The sequence below is a fragment of the Malus domestica genome, chromosome 11 (genome assembly GCF_042453785.1).
Source record: "Malus domestica chromosome 11, GDT2T_hap1".
NCBI classification, from domain to species: domain Eukaryota; kingdom Viridiplantae; phylum Streptophyta; class Magnoliopsida; order Rosales; family Rosaceae; genus Malus; species Malus domestica.
In genome coordinates, this window is record NC_091671.1 from 17,447,712 (window position 1) to 17,463,962 (window position 16,251).

The 16,251-nt window shown below is 39.5% G+C and overlaps 1 protein-coding gene across 1 annotated transcript; it reads left to right on the forward strand.

The window, feature by feature from the left end:
* Positions 1 to 10,598: 10,598 nt before the first annotated feature.
* LOC139189460 (uncharacterized) lies at positions 10,599 to 13,911 on the forward strand. The gene is made up of 7 exons (XM_070808416.1): positions 10,599 to 11,435; positions 11,496 to 12,106; positions 12,209 to 12,441; positions 12,559 to 12,862; positions 12,921 to 12,948; positions 13,137 to 13,328; positions 13,735 to 13,911. Exons 1-7 carry the CDS (start codon positions 10,599 to 10,601, stop codon positions 13,909 to 13,911), a joined length of 2,382 nt encoding a protein of 793 aa, XP_070664517.1.
* The last annotated feature ends 2,340 nt before the right edge of the window (positions 13,912 to 16,251 follow it).

Consider the following 16,251-nt stretch of genomic DNA (forward strand, 5'->3'; position numbering starts at 1 on the left):
CTTACATACTACTAGTTGGTAGTCTTTGACGATTTCTAACGTGTAGATGGTACCAAAATGCATATTCCACCACGAGGTTCCAGTATCTGCAGATAAACCTCGTCAATACACATTTTACGTCATCTCCTACTCCCGTTATAAAACCCTATATATGCAGCATCTGAGTTGTTAGTCGTGTAGGAGGTTGTTTGTGTTGGAAATGCCTTGACAAGGGAGTAAATGAGTGGTGGTTGTGTCATCTTCTACCTTCCTAGCTAAGGGCTGGTTTAGTGTCTTCTGTTTTCTGTTTATGTTAATGAGACTGATTTTGATAACCTCTGTGCAACCTAGTAGTGCTTCTGCAATGCACCATTTCGTTTATAAGCAGACCTACATATTCTTTTCTCCTTTGGTCGAAAGCAGCCTACCTATTCTTCGATTGGCTTTGTCTAGAAGTTCATACCCTGTGATGTCAAGTCTGTCTTTACATTCTTCGCCAGAAAGGTGATCATTTCATTTTTAGTGAACATTGTGTTGAGCCGCACCTGTAAGTTTTACTCGTGTTCAATATCCCTTGCTGTAGATTCTGCCATGACCATACAGATGTGGACTGACCTTAAGACATGATTGGCATGGTTTGAGCATGACTCGTATGTATTTCTATTAGGGTGAAGTGCAGATATAGCTTGAACTATCACTAAAGTGAAATTTAGATTCCTAAATTATTTTTTTGGTCAAATCAGTCTCTAAATTCGTTAAAAATTGCTAATTTCATCCCTACTATTATAGTCAAAGTTATTGTATCCAATTTTTCATCAACTTAAGTCACTTGACACACTTTAGAGTGTAATACCGTCCATTGCTCATCTATAAGCCCTTAACATTTCATATAGGTTGTGAACCAAACATCTAATTTACCCTCCAAAGTTAAACACATACACAGTTTTTTATGAAAAATTGTCAATCTACCCTCTAATCTATATCACATGCGAGTAACATGACTTAAATTGACAGAAAATTGAGTATAGTAGCTTTGTATTTAATATTAGGGATGTAATTAGCAAATTTTTAATAATAAAAAGATTGATGTTTCAAAAAAGAAATGGTAGAAATAGTTTAGGGATTTAATTTTTACTCAGGTGATAATTTAGGGACTGACAGTTCACAATTTTTATTATATTGACACTATAATCATGATATATTATCTATATACTAGTATGCGTGTGGTAATTGGCTTTTTTTTATTTTTTATTTGAAAAAAAAAACAAAAAACAGAAAAAATAAAATAATTATATAGGAAACTAGAATATAATCCCTAAATAAGATCTATTTTACATTAAAGTTGGGTGTAAGATTAAATACTGATTTTGGTCATTTGACTTTATATATCACCAAAAATCTAGCTAATAATTATTAACTTGTGTTTTTGACACACCCCGATCCTAGAATCAAGGCGTGCTGGCCGTCACATGAGTGTGACGTAACCAAAAGTGCGACGCGGAAGCAATATGTAAGAGAAATACGAAAAAATAAAAACCAAATACTAGCAATCAAATCCAACTAGCATGCTAGAGTAAGTTTAAGTGTGAAGCACGCATATTCAGAGCATAAGTACTAGTTGCAGTCAAGTAGGACCATAACTAAATTACAACACCCGAAGGTGAGTTCTACATGAGTAGTCTGTCAGAATGCTGTGGAAATCCTCGTGTGCCACCAACGCTAATAACTAGAACCTGGAGGGACATAAAACAAAGTTGAGTGGGTCAGTAAAACAAAGCTTTTCGAAAACGTTTCAAATAATAACATTTCTAACCCCTCGCTGTAAAACCTGTATACTTTCCCAGAAAATAACATAATATTCATATGATCTTCATATATCTCAAATCACAATTCTTAATCAAAAATTAGAAGGTATACCATGCAATAAATGTCAACAACAGAATAAGAATGCAACATTATAACAGGTGAAATAAGGAATCAACCGGAGACCCTGCAGTTGGTCCTGTACGATTAATTCTAAAGCTCAATATCCCATCCAACCGGAGTCACCGCAGTGACCTGTACGACGCTACTCTGCACATAAATCGGAACTACCTGAAGTAGTCTGTACAATAAGAAAGGTGTAAGAATACGCTCTAGTGCTTCTCTCATCAACAGCTGTATAATAATCTAAAATCACCTACAGTCGGAACCACTATATGGTCTGTACGACATGTCGGAACCCTCTCATGGTCTGTACGACATGCACCTACTTGGATCCAAGGTGAGCGTGTGGTGCGGGGTGAATAATATAAGCACTAACACCAAGGGTACATGTTATGAGCTCTCATCACAATTCACATCATCAATAGTTCACATGAATAACATAAACTCACCTGATACTCACTTGTGCGTCCACAACACCATTTCACATATATATGCATCAATTACTAATTCATATAATTTATAATATGCATGCATGGCATTTTAAAAACATACTTTCATTTAAATTCGATTTCTAGGAAATTCAGTAGTATATAGGTAATAACAGAAAATAACTGCCCATTCACTGATAAGTCGAAGGGTCGTAACCCCCGTGACGTCCTTGAATGCGCTTGTCCTCGGGATAGGTATCACCTATATGCAAAACAACTATAAAAACGTTAATTAAAGCACATAACCGACAATTCGAAATAACTTCTTATACGATGCTCAATTTGGGTATATGAATATATCACAGTGACCTAATCGACGTCACGGACGTCGAGGTATTTTTAGAAAAAAAATTTGAGCCCGCACGCGCCGGGAGAAGCACGGACCCACGCGCCCTCACGCGCCGGGAGGGGCACGGACCCACGCGCCCCCACGCGCGTCACCTTCTTCCTCCAGTCGCCGGACTGGTTTTGCTGGTCACAGAAAACTGGAGATTTTTCAATCTCCTTGTTCTCCGTCATTTCTCCACCATTTTCCACGCATTTTATATCAAAATGAAGGCCTAAGCATGTAGAATCACGTTACACTACTTTAAGGTTAAAAAACATACGAAATCTCACTGGAGAAATTCCAAGAAAATCGGCCAACTTCGAACCCGGCGATCCCGACGTCCTAAACCTTCAAACTAAGCACTCCGAGCTTCCTTGGGACCTCACTAAGCTCCCTGTAAGCTTAGAACTCCCTGAAAATCAACAATTCACGGGTGCATGAACAGTGACATCAAACTGGGGTTCGGATTTCACGTGATTTCGAAGGTTCTAAGTTCCAAGAATGATACCATTCAACTCAGGAGGTTGCAAAGGTGAAGAAACTCACCTTATTAACGTTGATCCGTGATGTTTTGAGGGATTTTGGGTTCTTGTCCGTACGGTTCGAGAGAGAGAGAGAGAAACTGAGAGGGAAGAGAGAGAGCACTGAGAAGGAAAGGGTTTGTCCCGTGTGTGTGTGTGTGGTCCACCCAAAACAAGCCACTTTTTAATTCCCTAACCACACAAATATACACACATCCTTTAATCCAACTTAAATTTTCCAAAACTTAGGAAAATATGCATTATTCAAAACATGCCACACACATACCTTAGTAACCGTCAAGGGTACTTTCGTCATTTCACAACCTCGATAAATAGAATCTTGGAATGAGCTGTGACAATCTCCCATCCTTATAGAATTTCGTCCTCGAAATTCACACAACTAAACAATCCACTTAATACTCATAAAATAACCTTGGATACATCTCTCTCATTCGATCTTCTGTCTCCCAAGTAGCTTCTTCTACTGAGTGGTTCCTCCACAATACTTTTACCAAGCTCACTGTCTTATTCCTTAAAACCTTGTCTTTCCAATCCAAGATAGTCACTGGTTCCTCATCGTACGTCAAATCCAGATTAATCTCCAAAGGTTAAGGAGGAATCACATGTAAGGGATCTGAAACATAATGTCGAAGCATCGAGACATGAAAAACATTATGTACCTTAGATAACTCCGGAGGCAACTCCAATTTGTAAGCAACTTCACCAATCCTCTCAGTGATCTCATAAGGTCCTATGTACCTAGGACTTAGATTGCCTTTCTTTCCAAACCGCACTACACCTCTCCAAGGTGACAATTTCAAGAATACCAAATTACCCACGTCATATACTCGATCAGTAGCATGTCTATCTGCTAAACTCTTTTATCGATCCTGGGCTGCTTTCAGGTTAGACTTAATCACCTGAACATTTTAAGTAGTCTCATCTACCATCTCTGGGCCTTCTAGCACTCTTTCACCAACCTCTGATCAACACAATGACGTACGACAAGCTCTACCATAAAGTGCCTCAAATTGTGACATACCAATGCTCAAATGAAAACTATTATTGTAGGCAAACTCCATCAAGTCTAGGCGATCATGCCAAGAATCACCAAACTGTAACACTGAAGATCTCAGCATATCCTCTAACGTCTGAATAGTCCTATCTGATTGTCCATCGGTATGAGGATGATAAGCAGTGCTGTACAACAGTTTCGTACCAAGAGCTTCCTGAAAAGCTACCCAAAACTTAGAAGTAAATCTTGGATCTTGATCAGAAATAATATTCACTGGAACTCCATGATACTTCACAATCTTCATGATGAACAACTTAGCCAATTTATTCAGGGGATACTTTTCCCTTACTGGAATGAAGTGTGCTGACTTGGTAAGCCGATCTACAATTACCCAAACGCCATCAAATCCATTTCGTGTACGTGGAAGCTTATACACGAAATCCATAGTTATATTTTCCCATTTCCACTGAGGAACGGGCAGTGGTTGTATCAGTCCAAAAGGTTTCTTTCTTTCTGCTTTGACTTGCTGGCAAACAATACACCTACTTACATATTCTGCAATTTTCCTTTTCATACCCGGCCAATAATAAAATAGTCGAATGGTATGGTACATATTAGTCCCTCCTGGATGCATCGCATAAGCTAAACAATGTGCTTCATCCAAAATTTCTTTCTTTAATTCCTCATTATTCGGCACATACATTCTGTTCTCCTGCATAAGCATGCCATCTGATTCTCGAATCCTGAGGTCTTTCTTTTTTCCCTTCATTTCTCAATTGGATCATTTCTTGAATCTCATCATCAACCATTTAAGCTTCAAGTACATGATCGACCAAAACTGGCCTGACTTGGAAACTAGCAAGAAAAGCTTCTATTCGATCTTCTAACTCCAACTTTACTCCAGTAGCTTTCAATTCTGCAAGAAGAGGAACACGACAAGCATACAAAGCATTGAGTCGACCTTGAGGTTTCCTACTCAGTGCATTAGCTACCACATTTGCACGACCTGGATGATACTAAATAGTGCAGTCATAATCACTTAGTAACTCCATCCACCTTCGTTGACGAAGATTAAGATCATGCTGAGTAAAAAGATACTGAAGACTCTTATGATCTGTGAAGATCTTACACTTCTCACCATAGAGATAATGCCTCCAAATCTTCAAAGCAAAGACAATGGCTGCCAACTCAAGATCGTGAGTAGGATAATTCCTTTCATGAATCTTTAATTGTCGAGAAGCATAGGCAATCACTCTATTATGCTGCATCAAAACACATCCCAAACCATTCAAAGAAGCATCATTGTAAATCTCAAAGTTACCGCTATCATGAGGAAGTACCAATACTGGAGCATGAGTGAGGCAATATTTCAGCTGCTGGACACTTTGCTCACAATTCTCGTCCCACTCGAACTTAACATCCTTCCTGTTTAATTTCGTTAGTGACAAAGCAATCATAGAAAAATCTTGAACAAACCGTCGATAGTAACCTGCTAAACCAAGAAAACTCCGTACCTCAGTGACGGTTCGTGATTGTTCCCAATTCTCCACTGCTGCTATCTTTTGAGGATCTACTTAAATTCCTTGTGCCGATACTACATGTCCCAAAAATGCTACTTGATTCAACCAAAACTGACATTTACTAAACTTGGCATACAACTGATGCTCCCTCAATTTCTTTAATACTAAGTTAAGATGTCGAATATGATCTGCTTTCGACTTAGAGTATACCAAAATATCAATAAAAACAATGACAAATCTATCAAAATATTGCTGGAATACTTCATTCATTAGCCTCATGAAAGCTGCAGGTGCATTAGTCAATCCAAATGGCATCACCAAAAACTCATAATGTCCATAACGGGTCCTAAAAGCTATTTTAGGTACATCTTCATCTTTAATCTTCAACTGATAATAGCCAGATCTCAAATCAATCTTAGAGAACACACACGCACCTTTAAGCTGATCAAACAAATCATCGATACGAGGTAACGGATAACAGTTTTTAATCGTTACCCAATTCAATTACCTGTAATCAATACATAATCTCAAAGTTCCATATTTCTTTCTTACAAATAACACCGGAGCTCCCCAAGGTGAAGTACTAGGTTGAATCAAACCTTTATCAGTTAATTCCTGTAACTGAATTTTCAACTCTCTCAATTCTGCTGGAGCCATTCTATAGGGAGTTAAGGATATAGGATCCGTACCTGGAAGCAAATCAATCGAAAACTCCACATCTCTGTCTGGCGGCAATCCAGGCAAATCATCTGGGAATACATCAGGATAGTGCCTGACTACTCCAACTTCCTCCACACTGTTAGGAACAACATCATTTAACACCACATGTGCTAAGTATCCTTGACAACCTTTCGATAACAACTTCTTTGCTCTCATGGCTGAAATAACATCATGTCTCACACCACTTCTTTGACCCACAAAAGTAACCTCTGGTAATCCAGGACGATGAAAAGTAACTGATTTCCCGTAACAATCTATATGGGCACGATTACAATGCAACCAATCTGCCCTAAAATCACATCAAAATCCACAATATCTAACGGGATAAGATTAGCTGGCATAACTACACCATCTACCATCACTGGACACCTAGGATAAACACTATCAACATAACATTTGTCCCCTCTAGGCATAGCAAACTCTAAATCAAATCCTAGAGGTGTAGGGTGAGGTTGAGTCATTTGAGTAAACGTATGAGAAATCACAGAATGTGTAGCACCACAATCAATCAAAACTCTAGCAAAGTGACCAAGAATATTTAACGTACCCATAATCAAATTTGGATGGTTCTGAGCATCTTGCAGTGATATGTGATTAACACGTCCTTAAGCTTGCTGTCGTCCACCACGACCTCTGTTACCTTAGTTACCTCGCCTCTGAGAAGTACGTCCCTGTCCTGGCAGATTAGACTGCCTAGACAGTCCTGTACTGCTAGCAGCAACCTCTCCCTGTCAGGGCTGACCTCCCTGATACCACTGAGATCTGCTAGCTGGCATGGAATGATGAAGTATAACCTCTAAGATCTTGGGAATACCCAGTCTGAAGATAAAGATCCTGGGAATACTGATTCTGTCCGGAAGCATAGGGAGCAACATCACCCTGATAGTGGTAAGCACCACCACGACTCGTCTGACTATAACTGCCTGATCCAAAGTTCTGCTGAATCGGCGCTGGAGGTGGCATAGCAGACTGCTGAGACCTCTGCTGATTCTAGGGACACTGAGCAGCCCTATGTCTCATCTGTCCACAAGTGTAGCAAGCACCACCACTTCTTCTACATTCTCCATGATGTCTGAAATTACAACGGTGGCACAACGGAGCACCAGAACCACCAGCACCACTAAAGTCTCTCTGTCTCTGAAACCTGGGTCCACCAGCAAATCTTCCACCTCTCCTCGGGCCTGTGACACTAAATCCTCTGCTGGAAGAACTCGAGCTCGCTCCACTTTACTTGAAATTATGTGTCTTACGAGGTCCCTGAGTGGAGATACCTTTACCTCTATCATCTTTCTTCTGATTATCATTCTTATCTTCATCATCCTCACTATTACTAGGAAGGTTGTCAGAATCCTCCATCCAAACCAAAATCTCAGAAAACTCATGATAAGTGGTGCAAGGAAGCGCACTAGCAAAAGTTCGCCATTTCCTCTTAGTTCCCAGCTTAAAACGGCGAAGCATCTCTGCCTGATTACCAGCTATATCAGGATCATAACGAGATAAGTCTGTAAACTTCCTGTAATACTCATGCGTCAACATATTCTTTTGCTTCAATTAAGTGAACTCATGTTTCTTACGATCAATGTATTCCGGAGGAACAAATCTTTTCTTAAAATTTACCCACCAAGCTGCTGGCTTTCGTCCTAAAAACCAAGTAGTGGTCTCAACCCATCTATTAGCAGGAAGATTCCCTTAACTCTGCATCACCTGAAAAGTCTTCTCAATATGGTCTAACCACTTTTCTGCCCCTTCATGACCCTCATTACCCATGAAACGGTCCAATTTCAGATTATACATAGTCTTCAGGGGTGTTCCCTGAGGAGGAGGAAGACGAATTGCATTCTGAAAGGCATGGGTCATCGCTTCTTTTAATTGAGTTATATCAGGGAAATTAGGCACAAAAGCACAACATGATTCCCTACGAGGCGGCATAGTTCTGACAGAAGACATCAAAAGATCATTAGAGCATTAACAATTTATACAGGACTACAACCTAGGCTCTGATACCAAACTGACACACCCCGATCCTAGAATCAAGGCGTGCTGGCCGTCACATGAGTGTGACGTAACCAAAAGTGCGACGTGGAAGCAATATGTAAGAGAAATACGAAGAAATAAAAACCAAATACTAGCAATCAAATCCAACTAGCATGCTAGAGTAAGTTTAAGTGTGAAGCACGCATATTCAAAGCATAAGTACTAGGTGCAGTCAAGTAGGACCATAACTAAATTACAACACCCGAAGGTGAGTCCTACATGAGTAGTCTGTCAGAATGCCGTGGAAATCCTCGTGGGCCACCAACGCTGATAACTAGAACCTGGAGGGGCGCAAAACAAAGTTGAGTGGGTCAGTAAAACAAAGCTTTTCGAAAACGTTTCAAATAATAACATTTCTAACTGATCACTCATATATTTCATGCATTTATACCATCCATTTCTAAAATCTTTGTGATGTTTTTATGTTAAAATTGTGGCATTTTACCTTACCTTGTGTTAATGTATAATTAATTTTGTTTTAGGATTAATTTGAAACAAAATGTGCTGAAAAGAAAATAAAAGACAAGGGAGCAGAAATAATGGACTCATTGAGGAATAATCAAAGGAAAAGAAGAAGTGGTGCGGCACTGACTTGAGTGAAAAGCAAAAGAAATAAAATAGGTAGAAATAGTGGGCATGGCAGACATAAAGGAGTGGGAGAGCATGACTGCTAAGAAAAAGAAAAGAAATATAAAAGAAATGACGAGAGACCAAGAGAAAGAGACGGCAAAGGCAGGAAAAAAATAGAAATAAAAAGGGCAGAGAGCAGAGGCAGGAGGGTGCGGAAAAGAATAAAAGAGAGAGAAGCAGAAAGCTGCCCCTTGGCAGCTCGAGCAGAAGGACAGAAGCGGGCAGGAAGGCAGGGAACATGACAGTGTGAGGGAGAGAGCAAAGTTGTCTTCTCTCTCGGTTAAATCTTTCCAAACTTATATTTTACTTTTGGTTTAATTTGATAATAATGTGTAACTAATTTTTAGTAGTTAGGGGCTGTTTTGAAGCCCCGAATATGATTGTAAGTTTGTTGTGATATTTTGTTTGAATGACTTTTATGAAAGGATGAAAATTGTTTCACTACTTATGTCATTGATAAATTCTTTATGTGTTTCTATGGATGCATACATCGTGAGCATATCTAGGATTTTAATGCTATGAATATATGTCTGCCTGCCCTTGTTGAATGAGGACCTACATATGTTCTAGAGTAGCACTTGTTAATTGTGGTTAACATGTGAAACGATTTCTAGGATAAGTAAGACAACACCAGTACTTACGATGCCTTGTGATGACTCAAACTCTTTTTATTCTTAATGATTTCTACTTGTTAAATCTATGAACACACCATTCTAGATTGCATGCTAGGGACTAAGTTAAGTTGAAAACGTCATTCTCTTAACATACTACGTAAGAAAGAGTAATAGGTTGTGTTCTAACATTGAGCCAACTTGAGCATCTTCATCCGGAAATAAAAGGAATTTGAATGAAACATAACATGTTTGCATGATTATTTGGTGGTGGATAGCATGTCCCCTAACTCGTTTTCTTAACTTGTGAATTAAAATCTATTGGTATTATTTAAAATCTGTTTCTGTACTGTTTTTGTACGATTTAATTTAAATAGCAAATCAACTCCAAAAATCCCAAAATTTTGTGAGACTGTCGTACTGTGTGTCTAGTTTATGTGTATAAAATGTCGTTGCATTTGGATAAGTGTAAGTTAGTTTAATAATTATTGTTCGGTGGCTGGTCAGTGGAGATAGCCACCCTGTTTTTGTGACATTTTTAAGTATTTGGATAAAACAATCTTCTGCGGGAAAGACCCTTATTTTCATATGCTACAATTGACAAATCTTAGTGTTAATAAGGAAAATTAATAGGATTATTGTGTGCTACTTTGTGGTGCGTTATAAATTCCTATCAAATTTTTGGCGCCGTTGCCGGGGATTGTTATTTCTGATTGCTTATATTTTATTTTTATTATTGTTATTTTTATTTATTTTTATTATTTTCTATTTCTTGTCTATTTAGTGTTTTTGGTTTTGTTTTTATTTCAGGTACTCTTTGTAGTACATGCATACTCGAAAGTCTAAGAGCATTGATCTAGCTTCCTACGATCCAGAGATTGAACGAACATTTCGAAAGCTTCAGAGAAAAATCAAGCAAAAGTGTGTATCGGTGTCTTTACCACCATCTTCTCCACCACATTTAAGTTCGGAAGAGGAGAAGGAACCACAAGAAGGCATGGCTGATAACCGTACATTGAGGGAGTTGGCAATGCCAAATACGGATCAACAACCATTGTGCATCACATACCCAAATGCAGGAGGAGGATTTGAGCTTAAGTCCGGCATGATTCACTACTTGCCTAAGTTCCATGGCTTCTCAACAGAGAATGCCAACAAGCATCTCATGGAGTTTCACGTGGTATGCTCAGGAATGAGACCAGCAAATGTGGATGAGGAGCAAGTCAAATTGAGGGCATTCCCATTTACATTAGAAGCCAAGGCAAATGAGTGGCTTTACAATTTACCCCCGGGATCAATGAACACCTGGAACCAGGTGAAGCAAGCATTCTTGGAGCAATATTTTCCAGCCACCAAAGCTGCAAGCATAAGGAAAGACATATGTGCAATCCGACAACAACATGGAGAGCCCTTTGGAGATTACTATGAGCGATTCACACATTTGGTTGCATCTTGTCCTAATCATCAAATTTCAGAGCATCTTTTAATACAGTATTTTTATGAAGGATTATGTGGTACTGATCGTATAATGCTTGATGCAGCCAGTGGAGGAGCATTCATGGACAAGACACCAATAAATGCTAAGGCATTATTAAAGAACATTGCTGGCAACACACGACAATTTGGAGGGAGAGATGAGCTACATTTTAAGAAAGTTAACAAGGTAAGTGCTAATTCTAGTATTGAATTACAATTAGCTAACTTGACTAATCTTGTGCAACAGGTTATTGTGGCTCCAAAACAGGTGTGTGGTGTATGTTCAATGATGGGACATGCCACGGACATGTGCCCTTCGTTGATGGATCAAGGTGGTCTTGAGCAAGCTAATGCGTTAGGAGGGTTTCAAGGGCAACAAAGGCAAAAGTATGATCCATACTCCAACAACTATAATGTAGGGTGGCGCGATCATCCACACTTAAAATGGAACAATCAAGACAATGGACAACAATCTGTTCCCAACAATTATAACCGTCCGCCTGGCTTCTTTCAAGCAAGACCGCAGGCACCATTTCAGCCTCAACAACAACAAGCTCCAAGTAAGTCTCTTAAGGATTTAATTGCTTCTTTAGCTAACTCTACTCAATCTCATCAACAGAAAACAGACAAAGCAATTGAAAACCTTGAGCGCCAAATGAGTCAGTTAGCAAGTTTGATGGGGCAACAACACCAACCAGGAAGGTTACCAAGCCAAACTGTGACAAATCCAAATGCGGAGCAATTAAATGCTATGACTTTAAGGAGTGGAAAAGAAGTTTTTGAGCATCCAAGGATGCAACAAGGGGAGTTACAAACCAAAAATCTTGAGCAAGATGAAGCTTCAACAGAAATTGAAAAGTCTTCTAAAGCAGTTGAATTAAACAAAAAAAATTCTAATACTGTAAGAAAAGAAATTCAAAATTCATTTAACTCATGTGTCCCTATTCCTTTCCCTCGCAGGTTTATGAAGTCAAAGAAAGAGCAAACTGATAAGGAAATCTTGGATACTTTCCGGAAAGTCCAAATGAACTTACCTCTTTTAGATGCCATAAAACAAGTGCCCAAGTATGCAAAGTTCCTTAAAGAGCTTTGTACAAACAAGAGGAGATTCAATGATCAAGAAACTGTGGCATTAAGTGAGGAAGCATCAGCTGTTTTGCAAAGGAAGCTACCACCAAAGTTGAAGGATGCCGGTAGCTTTACCATTCCATGTGTAATTAGCTTTACCATTCCATGTGTAATTGGAGGGAAATAGTTTGGGAGAGCATTGTGTGATTTGGGGGCATCCATCAATCTGATGCCATATTCAGTGTATGAATCATTGAACCTTGGAGAGTTGAAGGAAACAAAGGTAATAATCCAGTTGGCAGACCGTTCAAATAGATATCCGAAAGGCTTATTGGAGGATGTACTTGTGCAAGTGAATGAGCTTATTTTTCCTGCTGATTTTTTTGTTCTTGAGATGGAACATGACCCTATGCCTACTGCACTTCCTCTTATATTGGGAAGACCATTCCTTAGAACGGCACGTACAAAGATTGACGTCTATGATGGTACCTTGACCATGGAAATTGATGGAGAAATTGTCAAATTCAGAATCTTCGATGCTATGAGGTACCCTAATGATTTTGAATCTTGTTTCTCTATTGATGCGTTTGACTATTTTGTGCAGGATTGTTTTAATGAAAGTGTGGGACAAGGTAATTTAGAAAAGGTGTTAGTGCATAGCATTACACATGAAAAGCTTAATACTTTCGAGCACATTGATGAAGAATTAATTCAGACTATGGCAGATCTTGAGTCTCTTTCACCAATTCGTGGTAAGTGTTCTTCCTATTTTATTTCTCTTCCTACTTCTAACGAAAAAACTCTTCCTTCTGTGATTCAGGCACCCAAATTGGAGCTTAAACCAATTCCTGAACATTTGAAGTATGCATTTTTGGGAGAGGATGAAACATTACCGGTCATCATATCGTCACAACTTTCAATAGAAGAGGGGGAAAAACTGATCCGGGAACTGAAGGATCACAAAACTGCCATAACTTGGAGCATTGCAGATATCAAAGATAGCAATTGGAGAGTCTGTACAGACTATCGAAAGATAAATAGCACCACACGCAAGGATCACTTTCCACTCCCATTCATTGATCAAATGGGCGTTGCACAGTCCAAATGGCATCCTCCGTGGAAATCCAAAGTGCAAAGACCGGTTACATGTTCAAAGTGAATGGACATAGACTCAAGCCATATTACGAGCCTTTTGCCGAGCATGATGTGGAGGTTGTACCTCTCCAAGAACCAGTTCCCTTTGGATGAGTACTGGAGGCATCGTCCGGCTGCAAGACGTTAAAGAAAGCGTTTCTTGGGAGGCAACCCAAGCTTTTTATCTTTCATCTTTATTTTGAATAATTTTAAATGTTCTTGTTCTGTTTTTCTCGTGATTTCTGGTTTGTGTGTTTAAGTCCTACTTTTGTTCCTTTATGCAGGTAATGATGTTGCAATCTCTACCACAACTTCTTGCAAAGTACTTGTACATTCATGAAAACGAAAGGAACATTAAGCAGATAAATACAAGAGGGAGCCTTCACATAGGCTACTTAGGAGTAGTCGGCGGAGCTTCAGCAGTCGGCGGGGCCACGGAAGGAGGAGGTATCGGAGGTTGATCAGTTAGAGCTTCACTACGCGGTGCCGCCCCAGAAGACGAAGGCAGATGCGGTTGGAACAAACCCACAAACCTCCGGTGATCAAGTAAAATCTGACCATCATTTTCCTGCAGCTGGTCAATTTTCCTCTTCATGTTTGTGGCATAATTGTGTGCAAGCTTGTGCAATTGTTTATTTTCATGCTTGAGTCCTCTAATTTCCTCTTTGAGACTCTGTATTTCAGCCACCAACGATTCAACGTGACGGGTTCGAGCAAATAGGCGTTGGGCCATGTTGGACACAGAACCCGCACACTGCACGCTAAGAGCCAGAGACTCCTTAACCGCCAATTCATCAGACCGTCTAGCGAGCAGTCTGTTATCTCTGGGGGTGACAAGGTTCCGGGCCACCACCGCAGCGGTCATGTCATTTTTCATCACCGAATCCCCCACGGTAAGGGGACCGGTAGGGGATATGAAGGATGGGTGCCATATGTTGTCTGGTGAAGGCGGAGCTTCCTCTTCACCAATGTTCAAGTCAAAACGACGATCGGAAGGGCCAGACATTTTCTGAAGGTGTTGAGAAAGAAGAGATCGGACAGATTAAGATTTCGGAAGTGCAAGAAGGGAGTGTTTACAGGAGGGAGCTCAAGTGTGTTGTGGAACAAAATTAACGCCTCTATAAAAAGAAGAAATCAAAGAGGCGCTCCTCAGAAAAAGAGGCGTCCTCTTGCAAATCAAAGAGTCGGGGCTCCTTTCTCAAAAGCCGGATTCTTTTCTCAAAATAGGCGTTTCATTTCTTAAAATTTGGGCTTGCTCAGAAACCACGAGCCGAACCCCGGATTTCAAAAGATCAATTTGTCCAGACGTGTCGTCACTCGTCACATGCAACTGGCAGTTTTACGGAAATTACGGGCAGCTTTGTCAGAAAGCGCGTAATTTGTACTATTCATCCATCCACCGGCTGCCGACAATGAGTGAGGGAATAGTTCCGGTTGTGAAGAAAAGTCCTATAAGTATCTACCTTCGCCTTCCACAGCAAAGGCACACCCTCTCAACACTTCTTCATCTCCGAGAATGTATTTCCAACACACCCTCTCGAGTCACTCAGTTTTCCTTATTCCTTGGGGTACCTCTGCAAACAACCTATCCAAAGCAAAAGTATTTCATATCATGAAGGTTGAAAGCAAGAGTATCTCATATCATGCATTCTCCATGTCCTTTTCCTTGTCTTTGTTCTAACCTGCAGGACATGGAGAAATTGCTCTCGAGTACTCGTCTTCCACTGCTGATGTACTTCCAAAGAAGCTGCCACATCTACCTGTAGAACAGATAAGGCAATCGAAAATGATACCAGCAGCATGTGGAGACAACGTGCAGAAGAAACAAGCAGAGAAGAATGCAGCTTGCACAATCAACCCAGCATAAGGAGTCTGAGTTGAAGAACTAGAGAAGCTGCCACATCTGCTTGGAGAACAAATAAGGAATTGAGCCTGCACAATCAACTCGAGAGCAGAAGGAATCTGAGTTGAAGAACTCAAGAAGCTTCAACAACATCGCCAAAGAGCAAAGCCTCGCCGTACAATATCATCAAATCATCACTTGCAAGTAAAAAGCTAAGTGTCACCCAGTTCAAGAGGAAAGCTGTGGAAAGTCAACAAGCACGACCAATGATCACTTATTAGTTCTATTCATTGTCTTTTATCGTGATTTTCAATTTTTCGTTTGCATTATTTCTTGTGTTACTTAACTGAATTATTTCTTTTCTTTGCAGGAACTTTTGGTTATTTTCACCCTTGAAGTTGATTGTAGAATTTTAGTTTGGGGGGTCATCGCTTGATTTTACTGCAAACTAGGGAAGTTTTCAGTCCAATTGCTTTATTTTGTTTTTTTTTATTATTTATTTATTTATTTATTTTTATTTGCATTATAGTATTTTCTGACATTGGGGACAATGTCCAGTTTAAGTTTGGGGGTAAAGAGTATAAAAAATGACCAAATTGAAATTTTTTTGTACCTTCAACTACGAACGAGTTTCATTTGTTTCCGTGTTGTTGTTTTTTGTTTTCTTAATTAGTTTTGTTTTGTAATTTAAAAAAAAAATATCGGAAAATTTAAAAATCCAAAAATATTGTCTTGTTTCCCTTATTGTTTTGAATTAGATTTTTGTTAGTTTCCCGACCCAATGATATAATTGGATCAAATTTGAACCATGATCATCAAGAACTTAGTTAACATGTGTTTTGTGAAATTCCTAATTCTCTTGTTAGTTTTGTACATGTTTGACCATCTTTGAAAAACCAAATGCACATAGCCTTGTTAATGTGAAACTAAAGTATGACTTAAAGCTTCATATGTGAAT